The sequence below is a fragment of the Musca autumnalis genome, unplaced genomic scaffold, assembly GCF_047663935.1.
Source record: "Musca autumnalis isolate F117 unplaced genomic scaffold, ASM4766393v1 scaffold_1, whole genome shotgun sequence".
NCBI classification, from domain to species: Eukaryota; Metazoa; Arthropoda; class Insecta; order Diptera; family Muscidae; genus Musca; species Musca autumnalis.
In genome coordinates, this window is record NW_027411644.1 from 284,532,731 (window position 1) to 284,550,863 (window position 18,133).

At 36.9% G+C, this 18,133-nt stretch overlaps 2 protein-coding genes across 2 annotated transcripts; one reads left to right on the top strand and one right to left on the bottom strand.

The window, feature by feature from the left end:
• Positions 1-3,573: 3,573 nt before the first annotated feature.
• LOC141391324 (uncharacterized) lies at positions 3,574-16,688 on the bottom strand. The gene is made up of 2 exons (XM_073964235.1): positions 16,575-16,688; positions 3,574-4,391 (listed from the first exon to the last, which is right to left on the bottom strand). The coding sequence occupies exons 1-2, from the start codon at positions 16,611-16,613 to the stop codon at positions 3,642-3,644; spliced, it is 789 nt and encodes a 262-aa protein (XP_073820336.1). The 5' UTR covers positions 16,614-16,688; the 3' UTR covers positions 3,574-3,641.
• A 245-nt stretch (positions 16,689-16,933) lies between these two features.
• Positions 16,934-17,852, top strand: LOC141391325 (uncharacterized). The gene is made up of 2 exons (XM_073964236.1): positions 16,934-17,089; positions 17,149-17,852. The coding sequence occupies exons 1-2, from the start codon at positions 17,039-17,041 to the stop codon at positions 17,800-17,802; spliced, it is 705 nt and encodes a 234-aa protein (XP_073820337.1). The 5' UTR covers positions 16,934-17,038; the 3' UTR covers positions 17,803-17,852.
• Positions 17,853-18,133: the final 281 nt, after the last annotated feature.

Genomic DNA, 18,133 nt, shown 5'->3' on the forward strand with positions numbered 1-18,133 from the left:
TACCCCCCGATTTACGGTATTTTGACGTTTTTAGCTACATTTTCAGACCGATTTATCTATAATGTGACATTTAGGGTTCTTAAGTGTCAATAAACTTATATAACAAAAGTTGTGGACATAGGTCCACGTTTTGGTATAGCCCCTATGTAACGGTACCCCCGATTTACGGAATTTTGACGTTTTTAGCTACGTTTTCAGACCGATTTAGCTATAAATTGACATTTAGGGTTCTTAAGTGTCAATAAACTTATATAACAAAACTAGTGGACGTAGATCAATGTTTTGGAGTAGTCCCCATATAACGTTACCTCCCGATTTCAGGTATTTTGACGATTTAAGTCGCATTTCTAGACCGAATTAGCTATAATTTGATATTTAGGGTTCTTAATGACCAAAAAACTTATATTCGAAAAAATTATGAACATAGGTACATGTTTTGGTATAGCCCCATATAACGGTACCTCCTGATTTTCGGTATTTTGAGATTTTTACCTACCAGTTTATAGCTACATTTTCAGGTCGATTTAGCTATAATTTGACATTTAGGGTTCTTAAGTATAAATAAACTTATATAACAAAAGTTGTGGACATAGGTCCACGTTTTGGTATAGCCCCCATATAACGGTACCCCCCGATTTACGGTATTTTGACGTTTAAATTCACCTTTCTAGAACGAATTAGCTATAATTTGATATTTAGGGTTCTTAGTGTCCAATAAACTTATATTCGAAATAATTATGAACGTGGGTCCATGTTTTGGTATAGCCCCATATAACGGTACCTCGGTATAACGGATTTCGGTATCCCCATATAACGGATTTTCGGTATTTTGAGAATTTTACCTACAAGTTTTAACCGAATTATCTGTAATTTGATCATTTGACATTTGAAATTCTTAGTGGTCACCACACCTCTCCACCAAAAATTTTCAAGAAGTACCTCCCCATTTTCAGTAATTTGATGGTTTTAGCTACAATATTAAACCGAACTAGCAGTAATTTGACATTTGAAGTTCTTAGTGGTCACAACACCTCTCCATAAAAAATTGTCAACATACATAATTCCATGTTCGCATATAGCTCCCATATAACTGTACCTCCCAATTTTCAGTAATTGGCAATTTTAGCTATAATTTTTAACCGAACTAATTATAATTTGACATTTGAAGGTTGTAGTGGTCACCCCACATCTGCATCAACAGTTTTCAACATAGCCCCAATATAACGATACTTCCCGATTTTCGGTACTTTGAGGATTTTACTTAAAATGTTTAACCACGTAGGTCCATGTTTTGGTATAGCCCCAAACAAACCTCCCGATTTTCTGTACCTTAGCTTTATTTTTTGGACGAACTTTCTGTAATTTGAAATTTAAAAGCCAACAAAAATTCTGCAACAAAAATTATTCATTTAAGTTCATATTTTCGTATAGCCCACATACCTCCGAAATAGCTGTTAATGACATTTGAAGTTCCCACGTTATGTACCGATTTTCGGTATTTTGAGGATTCTAGCTACAATTTTTAACCGAATTAGGAGTTTTTTGACATTAAAGGCTCCCATCAAAAACTGTCAACATAGGTCCATGTTTTTTATAACCCCTATATAACGGTACCTCCCAATTTCTCGCCTACCAAAAATTGTCAACATACATAGTTAGATATAGGCACCATAAAAAAGGACCTCCCGAATGAAGCATTTTATGTACATTATCTGACATTTTAACGTACCCACTTAAAGTTGGGGACAGGAATGAAAACTAATTATTCCATTTTAGTTCAGAATATTTTATGGTGGAGGGTACAGCTATAATACAGCCTTTCCCAATCCATCGTATCTCCTGTATGGCAGTAATATCGACCTTGCACTTTCTCTATAAAGAATCCGAAAATTCCAGGTGCAGAATCCCTGATCACCTTCCTGTGAACGTTTGTGCGGGTTGTTTCTATACCCTCAGACTTTAGGTCAAAATGAGCTTCATCGAACTTACAGTTTTAGACCTCAATTGTGTTTTAAAGAAATCCGTTTCAGACAATTTGTAGTCGATGAAGCCATGTCTATCTGTCTTGTTGGCTAACCAGCTCAAGTGTTTATCGTTCTTGTGGGTGAACGCGGAACACATGTTAGCTCACTACCTTTAACGGGGTTTAAGGTCATTGTGTTCACGCCTGGCTCGGCGGTGCCGATGTTTTTCGGCAATTTAAACTCATACGACACGAATGCAAAGAAAGAGCGTAACAAAGAGAACAAATGTTTTGATCCATTTTTGTTAAACATCTTGACCCATCTAACAATTTGTTCCGAGGGCTCTGATTTCCGATTTTTCCTAAGATTTTCCGAATATTTTTTTTTAGAAATTTGCAGATTTCTCTAATATTTTCCTAGAAATTGGACCGATTTTCTATAGGTACATTTTCTGAGGAATCTTAAAAATCATCATTCTGAATTCGTTCCCATTTTTCATCGATCTTCTAAGAGATTTGTTTTGTTCGGTTGTTGTCGAAAAACAAAATGACTGGTTATTCGCATATACAAGTTTTAATTTTATTTAATATAAATGCAGCATATAATAACTCAAGCTAGTGTTGATAGGTTCAACATACTCGTGCACATTGTTGTACTATTAATCACAAAATGATAACAACAGACAAAATCATTAGAAAGTTTGAAATTAAATAAATAAAATATTAAAAGAAAATTGTCTCTGAGTGGGGTATGTTTTGTACAGCACGACACGTGTTGTGTCAATATCAAAGGCGTCAGCATCAGAACTTTTTTCGATTTTTCCCAGAAAATCTGAACTTTTTTTCGAATTTTTCCTGAATTTCTTTTCGAATTTGGACCGATTTTCTTACGAAAATCTAAATTTTCACCGAATTTTCCAAAATTTTCTTCCGAATTCGGACCGAAATCTATCAGAAAAATTTTTTTTTTCATCGAATTTTCCAGAATTTTCTTCCGAATTCGGACCGAATTCGTCGAGAAACTCTAATATTTTTTAAGAATTTCTTTAGAAAATTATTTCCGAATTCGGTGACCATATCCATACATCTTTCGCACCGAATTCGATACGAATTCGGCATCGGTAAAAGTAAAACGAAAAATTATGAATGAAAAATTCAAATAAAAGCTGACAACACGTTTGCTATCGGTAGAACTTTACGACTACTTTTAATTCGTCGCTAACTTACCGACAAACATCGCTAATTACCGAAATCATAAGCATTTTAATTTTACCGATTTTTGTCGGTATCTCTAAAAATGAGTTACAGAATTCCACTACTGAATGGGAAATGTGTTCAGAAATCCTGTCCGAATTCGAAACGAATTCGAAAAAGATGTTAGCTGGGTATTGACTTACCAGTTTACTAATACATTTGCAATAATTGTGTTTTCTACAATACATTCTCATTTTAGTCGTTCTCTTCTTGGTCAGCTATGTTTTAAAGGCATGTGACACCACGGGGAGTGGTGTGATGAAAAGAGAGAGTGACCAACATAAGTTCTGTGCTTTGCCCTACGTCAGCCAGTTGGCCTTTTACTTTCCATAAATAAAAGTCTTAAAAATAATTTCAAAAAAAAAATCATTTTATTTAAATAAATTTTATTTCTATTTAGAAAAGAAAATTCTAAAATTTTCATTTATTTTCCCTCCATGACACATCGTAAAATGCGTTCATAGATCGTCTCAAATTCTTCACGTAAATGACGGAATTCCAAACAGACATTATCACCTATGGGTAAAGTAGAAACCTCATCGCCACTATCATCATTCAATTGATTTTGATTCATATCACTGGCCACAATACGTCCCAGAACTTCCAAGCAAATATGGGTAGCTTCGAATTGCAACTGACGAATTGTACTGAGCTTCGAAAGGACACACATTGTAATACGTGTTCCCTGATAGTAGTGATCAGCATCCTCCCCTTCGTGGAACCTCTTCAATTCGGTGACATTGCAATCGTAAAAAACTTCTTGAATTTCCAGGGCGGCATCACGAATATACATAACCTCCGTGCGTATTTCATCTTCCAACTGAGCAAGGCTGCTGTTTAATGCCTGACGACACACACGATATTTGACAATTAAATCACGATTGAAACGTGCTATCTGCCGTTCGTATTGCACGTAGCATTTTTGCAAATCTCCATATTGTTCCCATTCTTTGAGCTGCTTTATTTTTTCATTGAAAATATTCTCATAATTGTGCAGATAGTTATGGGCCAATTGCAATTCATTCGCGGTGGCTTCAATTATTATTTTCGTATCATTCCAAATCTCCTGGGCTGTGAATTTTTCTTGGGCAATCATATGGTGTATGCCTTCGTAGAGGGGTCCATGTTTCCAAATCACTTGTGGCAATTCGCGAAGGCCTTTAACGCCTAAGAGCTATAAATTGAAATAAATAAAATAAAAAGTTCGTAAGTAGCAATAAGGCATTACAAGCGGTACAAATTTTCATGACGATCCCAAACCCAGACTATAAAATTAAGATTTAAAGGCAAAGTGATAGGACTTGTTGAGGATTATTAGAAACCGTGAAACTTATTATTCCAGTGGCAGGCCCATCCAACACAGTCACACATATAAAATCCTGACTGAATCTTTCATTTATTATAAAAAACTCGCTTTAAACTGCAAAATACTGCAAACATATTGAATGTTTGCGAGAGAGATGTATGCAAAACTGACTCTAATATTCAAGTGACATAAAGAACAGAGGTTACGAGGATTAAGTCCAATTTTCCTAAGTTTTTACAAGATTATGAAAGGAACGGTCCTGACCGGCTTTTACATTGCAAAGCCCAGGCCCTTCTTCCATCTACACTTGATAACTGACCTGGTGATATCACCTGGGGAAATGCTTTTAACACCCGTTAAAGGCAGTGGGCTAACATATGCCGCGCATTCATCCATAAGGAGACTTGGGTTGGTCGTCGGGTTAGAAGTCACACATATAAAAAAACATGCTACTATGGAAACGCAAAGAAGAAGAAAACCAAGCCCATATAAATTTTACGATCCCCGCAAACGATTTAACGGCCATGATCTTCCAATCTGTGCGTGGAATGTTCGGACTCTGTATGGATATGGTGCAGTTTACACAATGGCGGATGCATTTGCAAATTACAAGTCCAATATTACTGGCATATAGGAAATACAATGGATTGGGAAAGGCGTCACAACAACACCTAAAGGTGATGTACAAAATTATAATATAAATACGAGTTTGGGTACGGATTTGTAGTTTGCCAGAGATTAAAGCATCTGATCTCCACTCTCACTCCTGTAGATGAAAAATTTGCTTCAATTCGGGTTAAAGCTAACCTGTTCAACATCAGTCCTATTTGCGAACATGCCACCACCGAAGACAATGACGCCAGAGATATTTTAACAAGCTCTTAGAAAAACACATATGACATATGTGCCCTGCCCATGACATTAAAATTATCTTAGGAGATTTTAAAGCCAAATCAGGAAACGGAATAAGGCTGATAGACTTCGCAGGGGCAAAACACATGGCAGTTAGCAGTTTAAAAATATCGACATTTTCAACGGCACCTGCCCGTTAACCAAAAAAAAAAAAAAAAACAAGAAATCAAACTGACCATGTTGCGATAGCTGAAAGACATTCGTCGAGCGTGTTGCTGAAGGGAACATCGACATGAACCACAACCTTGTTGCAGCAAAGGTATGTACCCGAATAAACGTAGGAAATAAAGTGCGAACAGTCTCAGCACGGAATTTGGATATCGGTCAGCGGCATTCACAACAGACAGCTACAGAATATTGCACTCAACTGGCCCAATTGATTAACGAAAGGATCCCACTTTCCGATAACATATCAGTACAGTAGCAAAGTATTACCCACTCCATAAAAACTGCCACAACCGGCGGCCGGTTCTATGCACCGGATTGACTCGGAGGAATCTTCGACCAGGGGCCGTCACCTCAACAATTATGTGTTTGGTATGCTGCTACCGAAGAGAAAAATACACTGCATTGCTACAATCAGTAGCAACGCATATCGCACGACAGAGGTATCGGGAGAAAAGACGAGAGGAGAAACGTATTTTCCAATGAAACAAGTAAAAAAGTATCAGTCGGCTTTGCCGACAGAGATATACCCTCAGCCTGTGTATATTGAAACAATTTTTCCCAAAATACGTACAGTATGCAAAGTTCATATTCGTACACCCCTAAAAAATGAATAAAATCGTTATTAATCCCATATTTTATGTGCAAATATGAAATAATTGATGGGAATTACCATAACGAAGAAAGATTTAAGAATAACAAAACAAATTTTTAATTGATTCCGTCATTTAGGTATAGATGGCGCCTGTGTGGGTGGCAAAGTTCGTATTCGTACACCTATAAGCACTATATATTTGGAGTTTTTAAGGATTTTCAAAGCAAACTACCGCAGATTTTTGTTCTTTTCTTCTTTTGGAATGCCTCTGCTATAGAAATATGTACAAATAACGGTAATTTTATTAAAAATTTTGCATGAATAAAAAGTCGGACGAATATTTGAAATAATTAAGAAAAATGTGCTAGATGTGATTAACTATTGCAATTTATTCCCGAATTTTTGACGAAAATAGCTAATAACAGTCCTTCTGAAACAATATTCGAGGTCTAATATGAAAATAAATGTTGTCAGCGTTTGGAAATGCAAAGAAACGTAATCCGGGCTTAGGTAAAGTAAACACATTTTTGGTTTTTACTTGGTGAAAATCGCACGTTTATTTTTATATTTGACATTAAATGTACTGAAGTTTTAGAATACGGTTTCGAACATAATTTTATGTCAAGACATATCGGAAATTACGAGGAATAATAATTTTTTAAGGATTAAAATTTCCCCGAAAATAATGCATTTTTTCAAAAGGTTACCCCACGTTCCTTCCTGGACAATTTACTTCATTCTTTTCACATTTTTGCAATCATTTTGGATCATTCGGTAAAGAAATATAATTTTCAAGAAGTAAAAACCATTATTTTCCCAATTTTGGCAGCCATAACCCTCGTTCATAGTAAGCGTAGAATTTCAGTCGTACGCGGACAGTATGCAATCTTGTACAAATTCATTTTTCTTCATAATTTCTCACACTTTTTGACATAAAATGATTTTCGAAACCGTATTCTAAAACTTCAATACATTTAATGTCAAATATAAAACGAAACTTGTGATTTTCACCAAGTAAAAACCAAAAATGTGTTTACTTTACCTAAGCCCGGGTTACGTTTCTTTGCATTTCCAAACGCTGATAACATTTATTTTCATATTAGACCTCGAATATTGTTACAGAAAGACTGCTATTAGCTATTTTCGTCGAAAATTCGGGAATAAATTGCAATAGTTAATCATATCTAGCACATTTTTCTTAATTGTTTCAAATATTCGTCCGCCTTTTTATTCATGCAAAATTTTTAATAAAATTACCGTTATTTTTACATATTTCTATAGCAGAGGCATTCCAAAAGAAGAAAAGAACAAAAATCTGCGGTATTTTGCTTTAAAAATCCTTAAAAACTCCAAATATATAGTGTTTATAGGTGTACGAATACGAACTTTGCCACCCGGACAGGCGCCATCTATACCTAAATGCTGGCAGAAATTAAAAATTTGTTTTTTTATTTTTAAATCTTTCTTCGTTATGGTAATTCCTATCAATTATTTCATATTTGCACATAAAATATGGAATTAATAACGATTTTATTCATTTTTTAGGGGTGTACGAATATGAACTTTGCATACTGTATGTATTTAGGGTGTTTTAAACATTTTGGGCGTTTAAACCGACAAAAATGTTGATTAGGATTAAAGATTATGACTAAAGGAGATACTAAAAGGAATGGATCGACATTGACCGTTATGGAAGTGGATCTCCAGCCACAACATATGGTGCCATAGGCGGTTTTTGCACTCTTCGGGCTGTTTGCTCAAGAAGTATGGACTTGCCCCTAAAAAAACTTTTACCATCGTAATTGAGGCAGCGAATCCAAGTTTCTTCAACAAAAATCAAAGTGATTCGATGTCAGATCTTAAAGTGAACTTATCCGAAATTTTGTGTGGGAGATACCGGATAGAGTGGACAAATATAGTCCATATTTGAACCTGATCTATAACTGGTAGATATATTAGGATGTGTAAAATATAGACCAACATTTTTGAACTTTTGTGGGGGAGGTACCTGAAGGAGTGGACCGATATGGCTTACCTTCAAATATAAACTATGTTTGGACAAAATATTACTAAGGCCAAATTTTGGACCGAATCGGCAGATCCGTTCGAGAGTTATCTTGCGCTCCAACCACCTCACATGGTGTCATAGGGGTTTTTTGCAACTTTCAGGCTATTTTCTCAGGAAGTATGGACTTGCCCCTGATGAAACCTGTACCGTCGTATGGAGGGCAGTGAATACAAGTTGCCAGCCAGACAGACAGACGGACATTGTTCAATCGACTCCAAATTGTCTGAAACACATTTCGTCCAAACATACTTGGGGTCTAAAACCATTATTTCGTTGAGGCACATTTTGCCCGTATGAAAGTGTATATGGGAAATGTTGCCAATTGTTTCATATTCCATTTCCAAAAAATTTATTTTTTATACCCTCAGCATTTATGCTAACGAGGGTATATACACTTTCATACGGGCAAAATGTGCCTAATCGAAATAATGGTTTTAGACCTCAAGTATGTTTGGACGAAATGTGTTTCAGACAATTTGGAGTCGATTGAGCAATGTCCGTCCATCTGTCTGGCTGGAGCGCACGATAACTCTCGAACGGATAAACCGATTCGGTTCAAATTTTGGCTTTCGTAATATTTTACCCAAACTTAGTTTAAGTTCGAAGATGGGCTATATCGGTCCACTCCTTCCGGTACCTCCCCCACAAAAGTTCGAAAATGTTCGGAAAATTTGTGCGCACGATAACTCTTGAAGGGAGTAACCGATTTGGTTCATACTTTGCCCATCGTGAAACGTGTACCAGACGTAAATAAGGTTTCAATATGGATTCAATCGGTCCACTCCTTTGGGTACCTCCCACACAAAATTTCGGAAAAGTTCAGTTTAGGGCCATTTCTCGAATCGCCTTGATTTTTGTTTTATAATTGTTCCACAAACATCCCAGGCGGGACAGGGGAGACTTCTCTCATATCAGTGAGTGCACCCCGATTCATATTAGCTCACTGATATGGGACCTACTGTTTATCGCCGAGTCCGAACGGCGTGTCTAAGACACCACTTGTAGAGAAGTTGTACAAGGCTGAAATACTCAGAAAATGTCGCCAACATTACTGAGGGGTATTTTGCCACCGTTGAAAAGTGTTTGATGTTGACTGGCCGGGGAATCGAACCCACGACCTTTAGCGTGCAAGGCGGGTGTGCATACCATTGCACCACGGTGGCAATGGTATGCACAACTTGTATTCGCTGCCCTCCATACGACGGCACAAGTTTCATCAAAAAACCCCTATGACACCGTGTGAGGAGGTTGGAGCGCAAGATAACTCTCGAACGGATCTGCCGATTCGGTCCAAAAGTTGGCCTTAGTAATATTTTGTCTAAACATAGTTTAAGTTCGAAGATAAGCCATATCGGTCCACTCCTTCAGGTACCTCCCCCACAAAAGTTCAAAAGTGCTTGGAAAAATTGATCGTACGGTAACTCTTGAAGGGAGTGGCCGAATTGGTCTATACTTTACACGTCCTAATATATCTACCAGATATAGATCAGGTTCAAATATGGACTATATTTGTCCACTCCATCCGGTACCTCCCACACAAAATTTCGGATAAGTTCACTCTAAGACCTGCTATCGAATAATTTTGATTTTTGTTAAAGCAACTTGCATTCGCTGACTCAATTACGATGGTAAAAGTTTTTTTTTAGGGGCAAGTCCATACTTCTTGAGCAAACAGCCCGAAGAGTGTAAGAACCCCCTATGGCACTATATGTTGTGGCTGGAGATCCACTTCCATAACGGTCAATGCCGATCCATTCCTTGTAGTATCTCCTTCGCAAAACTTTTTATCTATAATCCTTATCAACATTTTTGTCGGTTCAAACCCCCTAAGGGGGTATATATTTCTGTCGGCAAAGCCGACTGATACTTTTTTACTTGTTATATAATACGTTTAATATACACAGGCTGAGAGTATATCTCTGTCGGCAAAGCCGACTGATACTTTTTTACTTGTTTCTTTTGGCGCTACATTAACGACTTTTGGTACATAGGTTAAGAAAAAATTCCCCAGTACAAATCCGCTCGCGATCAAATGTTTGGTTGTTACGGACAAATGTTATCGCGGTGTTAATTCTGCTTTTAAGAAAAAAATAGTATAAAAACGCTAATTAATTTATTGAGCACAATTGTCACTAAAAAGTTATCACGAAGGGACGTCATTAAGTAGATTGCATAATATTTGTAAAATGTTACTCAGCATTCGCGGAATTTACAAAAAAAATTGACAAAATTTTAAATGTAATCCGAATTTTTTTAAACTAAAGGACCATTTACCCGTCAAAAATTACAAAAAAATAACAGTTTTAAATAAAGACTCCACGGGGAATCAAATGAGACCAAACTTATAATCATCGGGATAGTAGTTAGGATATTATAGCCAAAATAAGCACATATTTGTGTTACAAAAAACAAATTTTGGTTTGGTATAATAGTTTTCACATGCATTCTAGAGTTGAAAATATTGGAAAAATTCTATAGGAGTACTTCTTTTATTTTTCTTGAAAATGGGCGGATTTTGCTTTATCTACATTCACATAGAAGGTTTCCCATTGAGGAAAGTTATCGGGTTGTTGAAATAAATCATTAGACTTCTTAAACGGAAATAGAGTTCAAATAAACCGCCTTAACTTATATGCATTATTAAAATATGTGTAAATCGCGTAATTATCAAAATCGTTTTGTCCGCATTTGATTTTCATGTACAGCAAGATCATATCTTTTAATTTGTGTATATTTTTCGAAATATAACTTGGACGCTTAGATGTAGCATTGGCTGCATCTAAGCATTAAAAAACCTATAAAACATCTCTAATTTGCGCAAAGTACAATAAATTTTGTTCCGCATCCGGTTTCAGTGTCACCACGAAAGTCTACATCGATATATATCTATTTCAAAGCGATCAATCAAGACCCGTTGATGTAGCATCACGCCCTACTTTTTGGGATAAAATTAATGTAGCTCCCTTATAAGTGAAGTTTTTAAATCTCTGTTTCCACAAAAACGAAGATGCTGCACTATTTTTTTCATTGCAGTGGAAACGACCCCCAGAATACGCAATAAAATGCGCGATATTTTCGAAAACAATTTTAGATGATTTTCCTACCTTGGAATTTCTCGTATCTCGCGTTTTAGTAGATGGAATTTCACTAGTAAAGATTTATTAGACCCGCAACGTAAAAATCTAAAATTTGAAATCAAATACGAGTATATCGAAATGTCAATTGTAAAAATTTGGCCCGAAAAATATGATTTTTAGAAAATTGTTAGCACAAAATTTTCGTATTTGGATGCAGATTTCTTTGAAGCTGTGTAGGCTACATTCACGACACATATATCAAATAACTCAGAATCGCGAGTTCTACAATCCTATGTGTGATTTCTTTGACAAAACTGTTTGCGGAACGAAATTGGAAGAAAATTTCATAAAACACTTAAAATCTGCCTTAAAAAAGTCAGCATCATTTAATGGTAGACGCAGATCAAATTTTGAAAAGTTATACACTAGTGAGATGATCCTTATTTAGTTGCCTTCTACTTTTACTTTGACGGGAAAATCGTGATAAGCGTGGTTTAATCACAAATCGAGAGAAAACAAAAAATACACGTTGGCTTCAACCCATTTTTACCCATTATTTAACATAAATGTAGCCACAGCTTCCACGCAAATTAACTTTTAAGGCCAATATTTTTGCCAAGTCTAAAAACATTTAATTTTATCTGAAAGCATTTAATTTGAATAATATTCAACCACATTTCGCGAGTTATTAAAGGCTAAACCATGGCTTCAACTATGTTAAATTTTCAAAAATATTGCCGATATACCCTCGTTAGCATAAATGCTGAGGGTATAAAAAGAGAGAAATGGAAAAGCGGGAGGTGAAGGAATCGAGATGTACATGAGCCAGAATGAAGTCCAAAAATTCTCCCAAAGAGTGAAACATCAAACTTATGGCTTTGGTACAGGTACATCTTCCTGGAGTGCGCAGTATATGGAACGATAATTTTTCCTATCTTTTGGTATCCAATACTACGAAGAATAGGAAGATACAACAGATTCAATCCCAGAAGATGGTATTGAATTTATACCTCCCGACCAGGGATGCGATGGCTTACCAGCCGAGCTGTTCAATCCCGGATTCGACACGCTGATCAGCGTGTCACCATCAGATAGCAGCACCACTTGGCTGGAATAACGCGTACCCGACGATTGGAACCATTATGCCGACCACAGGAAAGGAGACAAAAATGTGCGGTCAAACTATATGGGCATAAGTCTGCTCCCTATTGCACCAAAGGCAGTGTATTGAATATTGTGTGAACAACTAATGCCTATGGTCAAAACAATAATTGCGGCAAATCCTGGAAAAGACCCATCATATGAATATCGACACTTACCATTTTTTTGTCGCTTACACTGTGCGACAACAAAAAAGAAGACAAGGAAAACCTGAGCAGAACTAAAAATATAAAACACGTGTATCGGCGTTTTTTAAGTTTGCGTCAGTAAGTAACCTAAATAGGCGGGCAAGTTCCGTTTTTTTCTAGTTTCTCGAAATATTCAAGTTAAGATATCTTGGATTCCTTTCATTTTAGGTATATATTGTCTTTGGCAACTTTAGTGAGGTGGATGAGGGGAATATATTTCTTAAAATTATTAATCCTCATGCGGTTCATCAAAGGGGTCCTTTTTGTCCTTTTTTCGAAAATCCTTCCAAAGCTCCTATAAAATGTGATCATATCTGATTAAAATGTTCTAGAAAATGGTTTGTCGTAAAATTTTACTATAGGTCTCAGAATACACCAAATCTAGAAATCTGATAACCCTAAAACATTGTTTAGGGTTAAAGTCGTACGCCATCTGTACTTATTCAAAATTGTCCCACAAAACATATGATTAAAGGAATGACTTAAAAAACCGAAAAAAGACCTAAAAACAAGGAATCCAAGATATCTTAACTCGAATATTTCGAAAAAAACTAGCAATGGGCGGAAATTGCCCCACCTGCTGAGGTGACTTTCCGACGTAAACATTAAAAACGCCGATACACGTGTCTCATATTTTTAGCTATACTTTCAAATCTACTCTGTTTTCCCATCACATTGTGACCGTGCGACCAAAGTTATGCAATACTTATACAGCTGCGAAAAAAAAATAATAGCACCACCTCCTAAAAAAATGGTTTTGAGGCATTTTTATTTTCATGTTTTCAAATTTTGCTAACCGTCTCATTCGATTTTAGAACAAAACGACTCTAAGGAATATAAATGTAACAACAATCGCAATTATTTTCTACACTTAAAAAAAAAAAAACAAGTAAAAAAGTGTCAGTCGGCTTTGCCGACAGATATATACCCTCAGCCAAAGTGAAGCGAAACTTTTACCTCCGGACAGATCGAATGTATTTCAGGTCTCTTCAGAATTTGGCCCTTTTTGGACATTTGAACTTGCCGACAATAATGTGGAATAGGAATTAACTGCGCTAAGACACAAATGTTGAACTTTTGTAGGGCATGTACTCTTAGACCTATATTGGCCATTTTAGAAGTTTAACTAAATTTTGATAAAATATTAGGAGATCCAAAGTGATATATTTTAAATATTGGGGAGAAGTACCGAAAGTTGTGGACCGGTATTGCCTATGTGACTAAGTTTGGATATAATATGACGAAGACCAAATGTTGGATCAAATCGTTTGAACATTTCGAGAGTTATCGTGTTCTTCAACCGCCACATAAGGTGACATAGGGGTTTTTACACCTTTCGGGCTGTTTCCGCAAGAAATATGGACTTGCCCCTGAAAAAACCTAAACTGAACTTGCTCTCGAATCGCTATGATTTTGTTGCAACAACTTGTATTCACTTCCCCCCATACGACGGTACAAGTTTCATCAGGGGCAAGTCCATACTTCCCGAGAAAATGGCCGGAAAGGTGCAAAAAGCCCCTATCACACCTTGTGTGTGGTAGGAGCGCAAGATAACTCTCGAACGGATCTGTCGATTCGGTCCAAAATTTGGCCTTCGTAATATTTTATCAAAACATGGTTTAAATTCGAAGATGGGCTATATCGGTCCACTCTTTCAGGTACCTCCCTCACAAAACTTCAGAAATGTTCGGAAAAATTTTGCGCACTTGTGTGGAAGGTACCCGAAGGAGTGGGTCGATTGAGTCCATATTGGAACCTCATCTAAGTCTGGTAGAAATTTCACGATGTGCAAAGTATGGACCAAATCGGTTACACCCTTCAAGAGTTATCGTGTCCACAAATTTTCCGAACGTTTTGGAACTCTTGTGGGGGAGGTACCGGAAGGAGTGGACCGATATAGCCCATCTTCGAACTTAAACTAAGTTTGGGCAAATATTACAAAAGCCAAATTTTGAACCGAATCGGTTGATTCATTCGAGAGGTATCGTACGCACCAGCCAACCAGACAGACAGACAGACGGACGGACATTGCTCAATCGACTCCAAATTGTCTAAAAACATTTCGTCCAAACATACTTGGGGTCTAAAACCATTATTTCGATAAGGCACATTTTGCCCGTATGAAAGTGTATATACCCTCGTTAGCATAAATGCTGAGGGTATAAAAATAGTTGGTAGATATTTTTTTTGGGTGCCACCGTGGTGCAATGGTATGCACACCCGCCTTGCACGCAGAAGGTGGTGGGTTCTCTTCCCCGGCTAGGCAACATCAAAAATTTCAACGGTGGCAAAATACCCCGCAGTAATGTTGGCGACATTTCTTGAGTATTTCAGCCATGTAAAACTTCTCTAAAAAAGTGGTGTCTTAGGACATGTCGTTCGGACTCGGCGATAAACTGTAGGTCCCACATCATTGAGCTTAATATGAATCGGGGTGCACTCATTGATATGAGAGAAGTCTCCCTTGTCCCTTATGGGATGTTTGTGGAATAATTAAAGATATTTTTTTTAATTTTGTTTTTTCAAAATAGTCTGGTTTAATCCCATTGTTGTTGTTTTAATATTTTAAAACAACTATTTTATTAGTGGAAAAGATTTGGCATTGTTCGCCAATGGGTAAGGCAGGGAATACTATAGTTTCGATCCACGCCACTGGATCTCATCAGTTCCCTTGTTTCTTGTTTGTGGATATTCTCCACCGAAGTTATTTTTCAATAACTTCTTCAACAAGAAACTTTTTATACCCAAACATCAATCGTCAGCTCGAAGTATAAAGGTAAGCAAAGAAAAAAGTTCAATGAGAAGTTTTTCCTTGGCAACCTCATACAACTCCGACGAAAGTGTCTGCGAAAACAATTCAAACCTCTTCCACTTGTATGTGTCGTCGAATTTTGACGAATGCACACACCAAAATTTGGTTGGTCTGCTTTACAGCAAAAACAACACACGTCGTGCCAGTGTCTTCAATTTGAAAAAACGCCACAATGCATCAGATATTTTTTTTAGTTAATGGCGAATATCGGCGACGTATGAGTCACGAACTATACCAGCTATATATTCACATCGACATATTGAGCAAAAAGGATTGGGTCATGTCAATAGGATGAATAAATAATGATGCCCCCGCAAAGGAGTCATAAACATGTTTTAGGAGAAGTATAGTAGAAGATCGGCGCGTTGGAAAATCTATTCGTAGAATGTCTAATTGAACTAAACATTCTGTTTAGAATATTTTATCGTGACCGCCTATTTCTAACCGAAATTTATTCCGACAGCACCCGAATGCTTCAGAGCCAAATAACACACCCGATTAACTCTGAGGCGACAATATCCGAATACTTCAGATTCGAGCTACAATAACCGTACATTCACCGATCCGACAGCATCGAATACTTCAGAGCCAGTTACAGCAACCCGATTGTCACCTAACCAACAACGAATACCTCAAAACCGAGCTAAAACAACCCAATCACGAACGATCCGACTATATCAACCCGATCATCGTATAGGAAAAACCACTCCTTTTAATATAAAGTAAGCAATTTAGCCATTTATGAAGTCTTTATTAATGCGAGTTAATTTGTGCGGATCACAACCTCTACAATACTATTTATTATACAATACTTTTAGCAGCAGATATATCACCGAGACATGTTTGTAGGTAGCAACAGTATTGTTGATATTTCTTATAGAAACATTCTTCAACAATCGAATTATATATTTTTTTGTAGTGGTTCAAAGTATTACATGGAAGGCCCTACTTGTCAGCACCTATTTAAATTTATTTTAAGAATTATACAACAGTCCCCTCCATTTCTCTCTTCTGTATAATCTCAATTCGGCATATTAGCTTTTCGAATTAATAATTAAATATATAATTTTTACCACAATTGCTGATATTCCACAAAATAACCAAAATTTCATATTTCACAACCGAACCGAATAGAAAAATAATTCAGACTACATTTGTTCTAAGCACCCACAGTATTTTTGGCCCCCCTTTTCACAAATTACCGCCTTCTAACATTCAATTTAATAAAGTGCAAATATTGATATTCTTCAAAAAAATAATCACTGCCGAAACATATTGATTACTTGTCAGGTTAGGCGAATGCCATTGTTTTTGATGACATTGAAAGGTGTATCAGATGATGGTTATCAGTTCAGTTCATAACATTGGAAACCACAGCATCTTATCTAACATCAAAGCGAGCTACTTCTCGACAACCTGGGTAATTTGATGGCAAACATAGATAGGAAAAAGTAAGAGTGAAATTAGTTCACATTTTGATATTGAACGAATCGGTTTGAAGGTATTTCGAGACACAAGCAAGGCGGAAATACACAAAATGTGGAAACTTTTGATTTTTGCAATTCTCCTACAGGCCAATGATAACAAGGTAAGGCAATAGCAAACGTCTTTTAAAATCTTTTTCCAAAAACTAAAATATTTCTTTAGGCCTTAGCTTCCATTGTGGATGTACAAGGTAGACAAAATGACATCAAGGGTCCATCGTCTCATATCATGGAAAATCTAGCTAAACATACCCATAAAATAGCCGAAGACTTAACCTCCCAGCTTTCCAACAAAATAGAGGTAATTTCGCAGACCATAATTGGTGACATTGAGGTAATCATCGATTCGGCATTGGATCTTCTGACACAGCCCATAATTGAAATGCAAACTGCACTGGAGAAACCTGAATGCCAACGTCTCCTCACCATGGATGATTTGCGTGAACGAATTGATTCCCAACTCTCCGATTGTACGAGAAACCTCAATGATCTCTTGAACAATTTTCAAAATGATTCCATGGAAATAACGAAATCTTTAGAATTGGGTTCCCAACAAATTGCCAATCTGCCAAGTCAATGCGAAAAGACGGAATATTCATTTGCCACTTTGACGGCATGTTTTATTGAGAAAATGTCCGAATTAAATCGGGATTTGGCGGTACTTCTAAACCGTGCTAGCATGCAAATATTGCAGACCCATCAATTGGCTAATGTTAATACGGAGGCTTCACGCACTTGTGCCGATAAAGTGGTTGATGAAACTGTTGCCTACATGGATCGTATTTTAGAAACTTGTCATAATAATAATGTAAAGTGATTTGGTGGAGAATGTTGAGTGAATAAAGGTATTGGTAAAGTTTTGTTGTAGTGATGTTGTTATTGTATTCTATGGGCAGATCATTACAAGCCATATGTGAGCAAAAGACCTTAAAATGTATCCTGTTGCCGAGAGAAGGCCTTTCCGAAGTATACTATAGCCGGAACACCATTCCAAGGTCTGCTATACCCGGAAGACCTTTACAAGGTCTGCTATAGCCGGAAAACCTTTACAAGCTCTGATACAGCGCCCGCAAGGGTATTCTCTGAAGAGGATAACGGGAGTAACGACCCCGCGGACCCTAGTTTCGGCAGGTGTGGAGAGCGTACCA

Coding starts and splice junctions, on each gene's coding strand:
- LOC141391324 (XM_073964235.1), bottom strand. CDS start 16,613: ATGAAATTTTGGTTATTTTGTGGAATATCAGCAATTGTG. Junction 4,392..16,574: donor GTGGAATATCAGCAATTGTG/GTAAAAATTATA, acceptor TTCAATTTATAG/CTCTTAGGCGTTAAAGGCCT.
- LOC141391325 (XM_073964236.1), top strand. CDS start 17,039: ATGTGGAAACTTTTGATTTTTGCAATTCTCCTACAGGCCAATGATAAC. Junction 17,090..17,148: donor TACAGGCCAATGATAACAAG/GTAAGGCAATAG, acceptor ATATTTCTTTAG/GCCTTAGCTTCCATTGTGGA.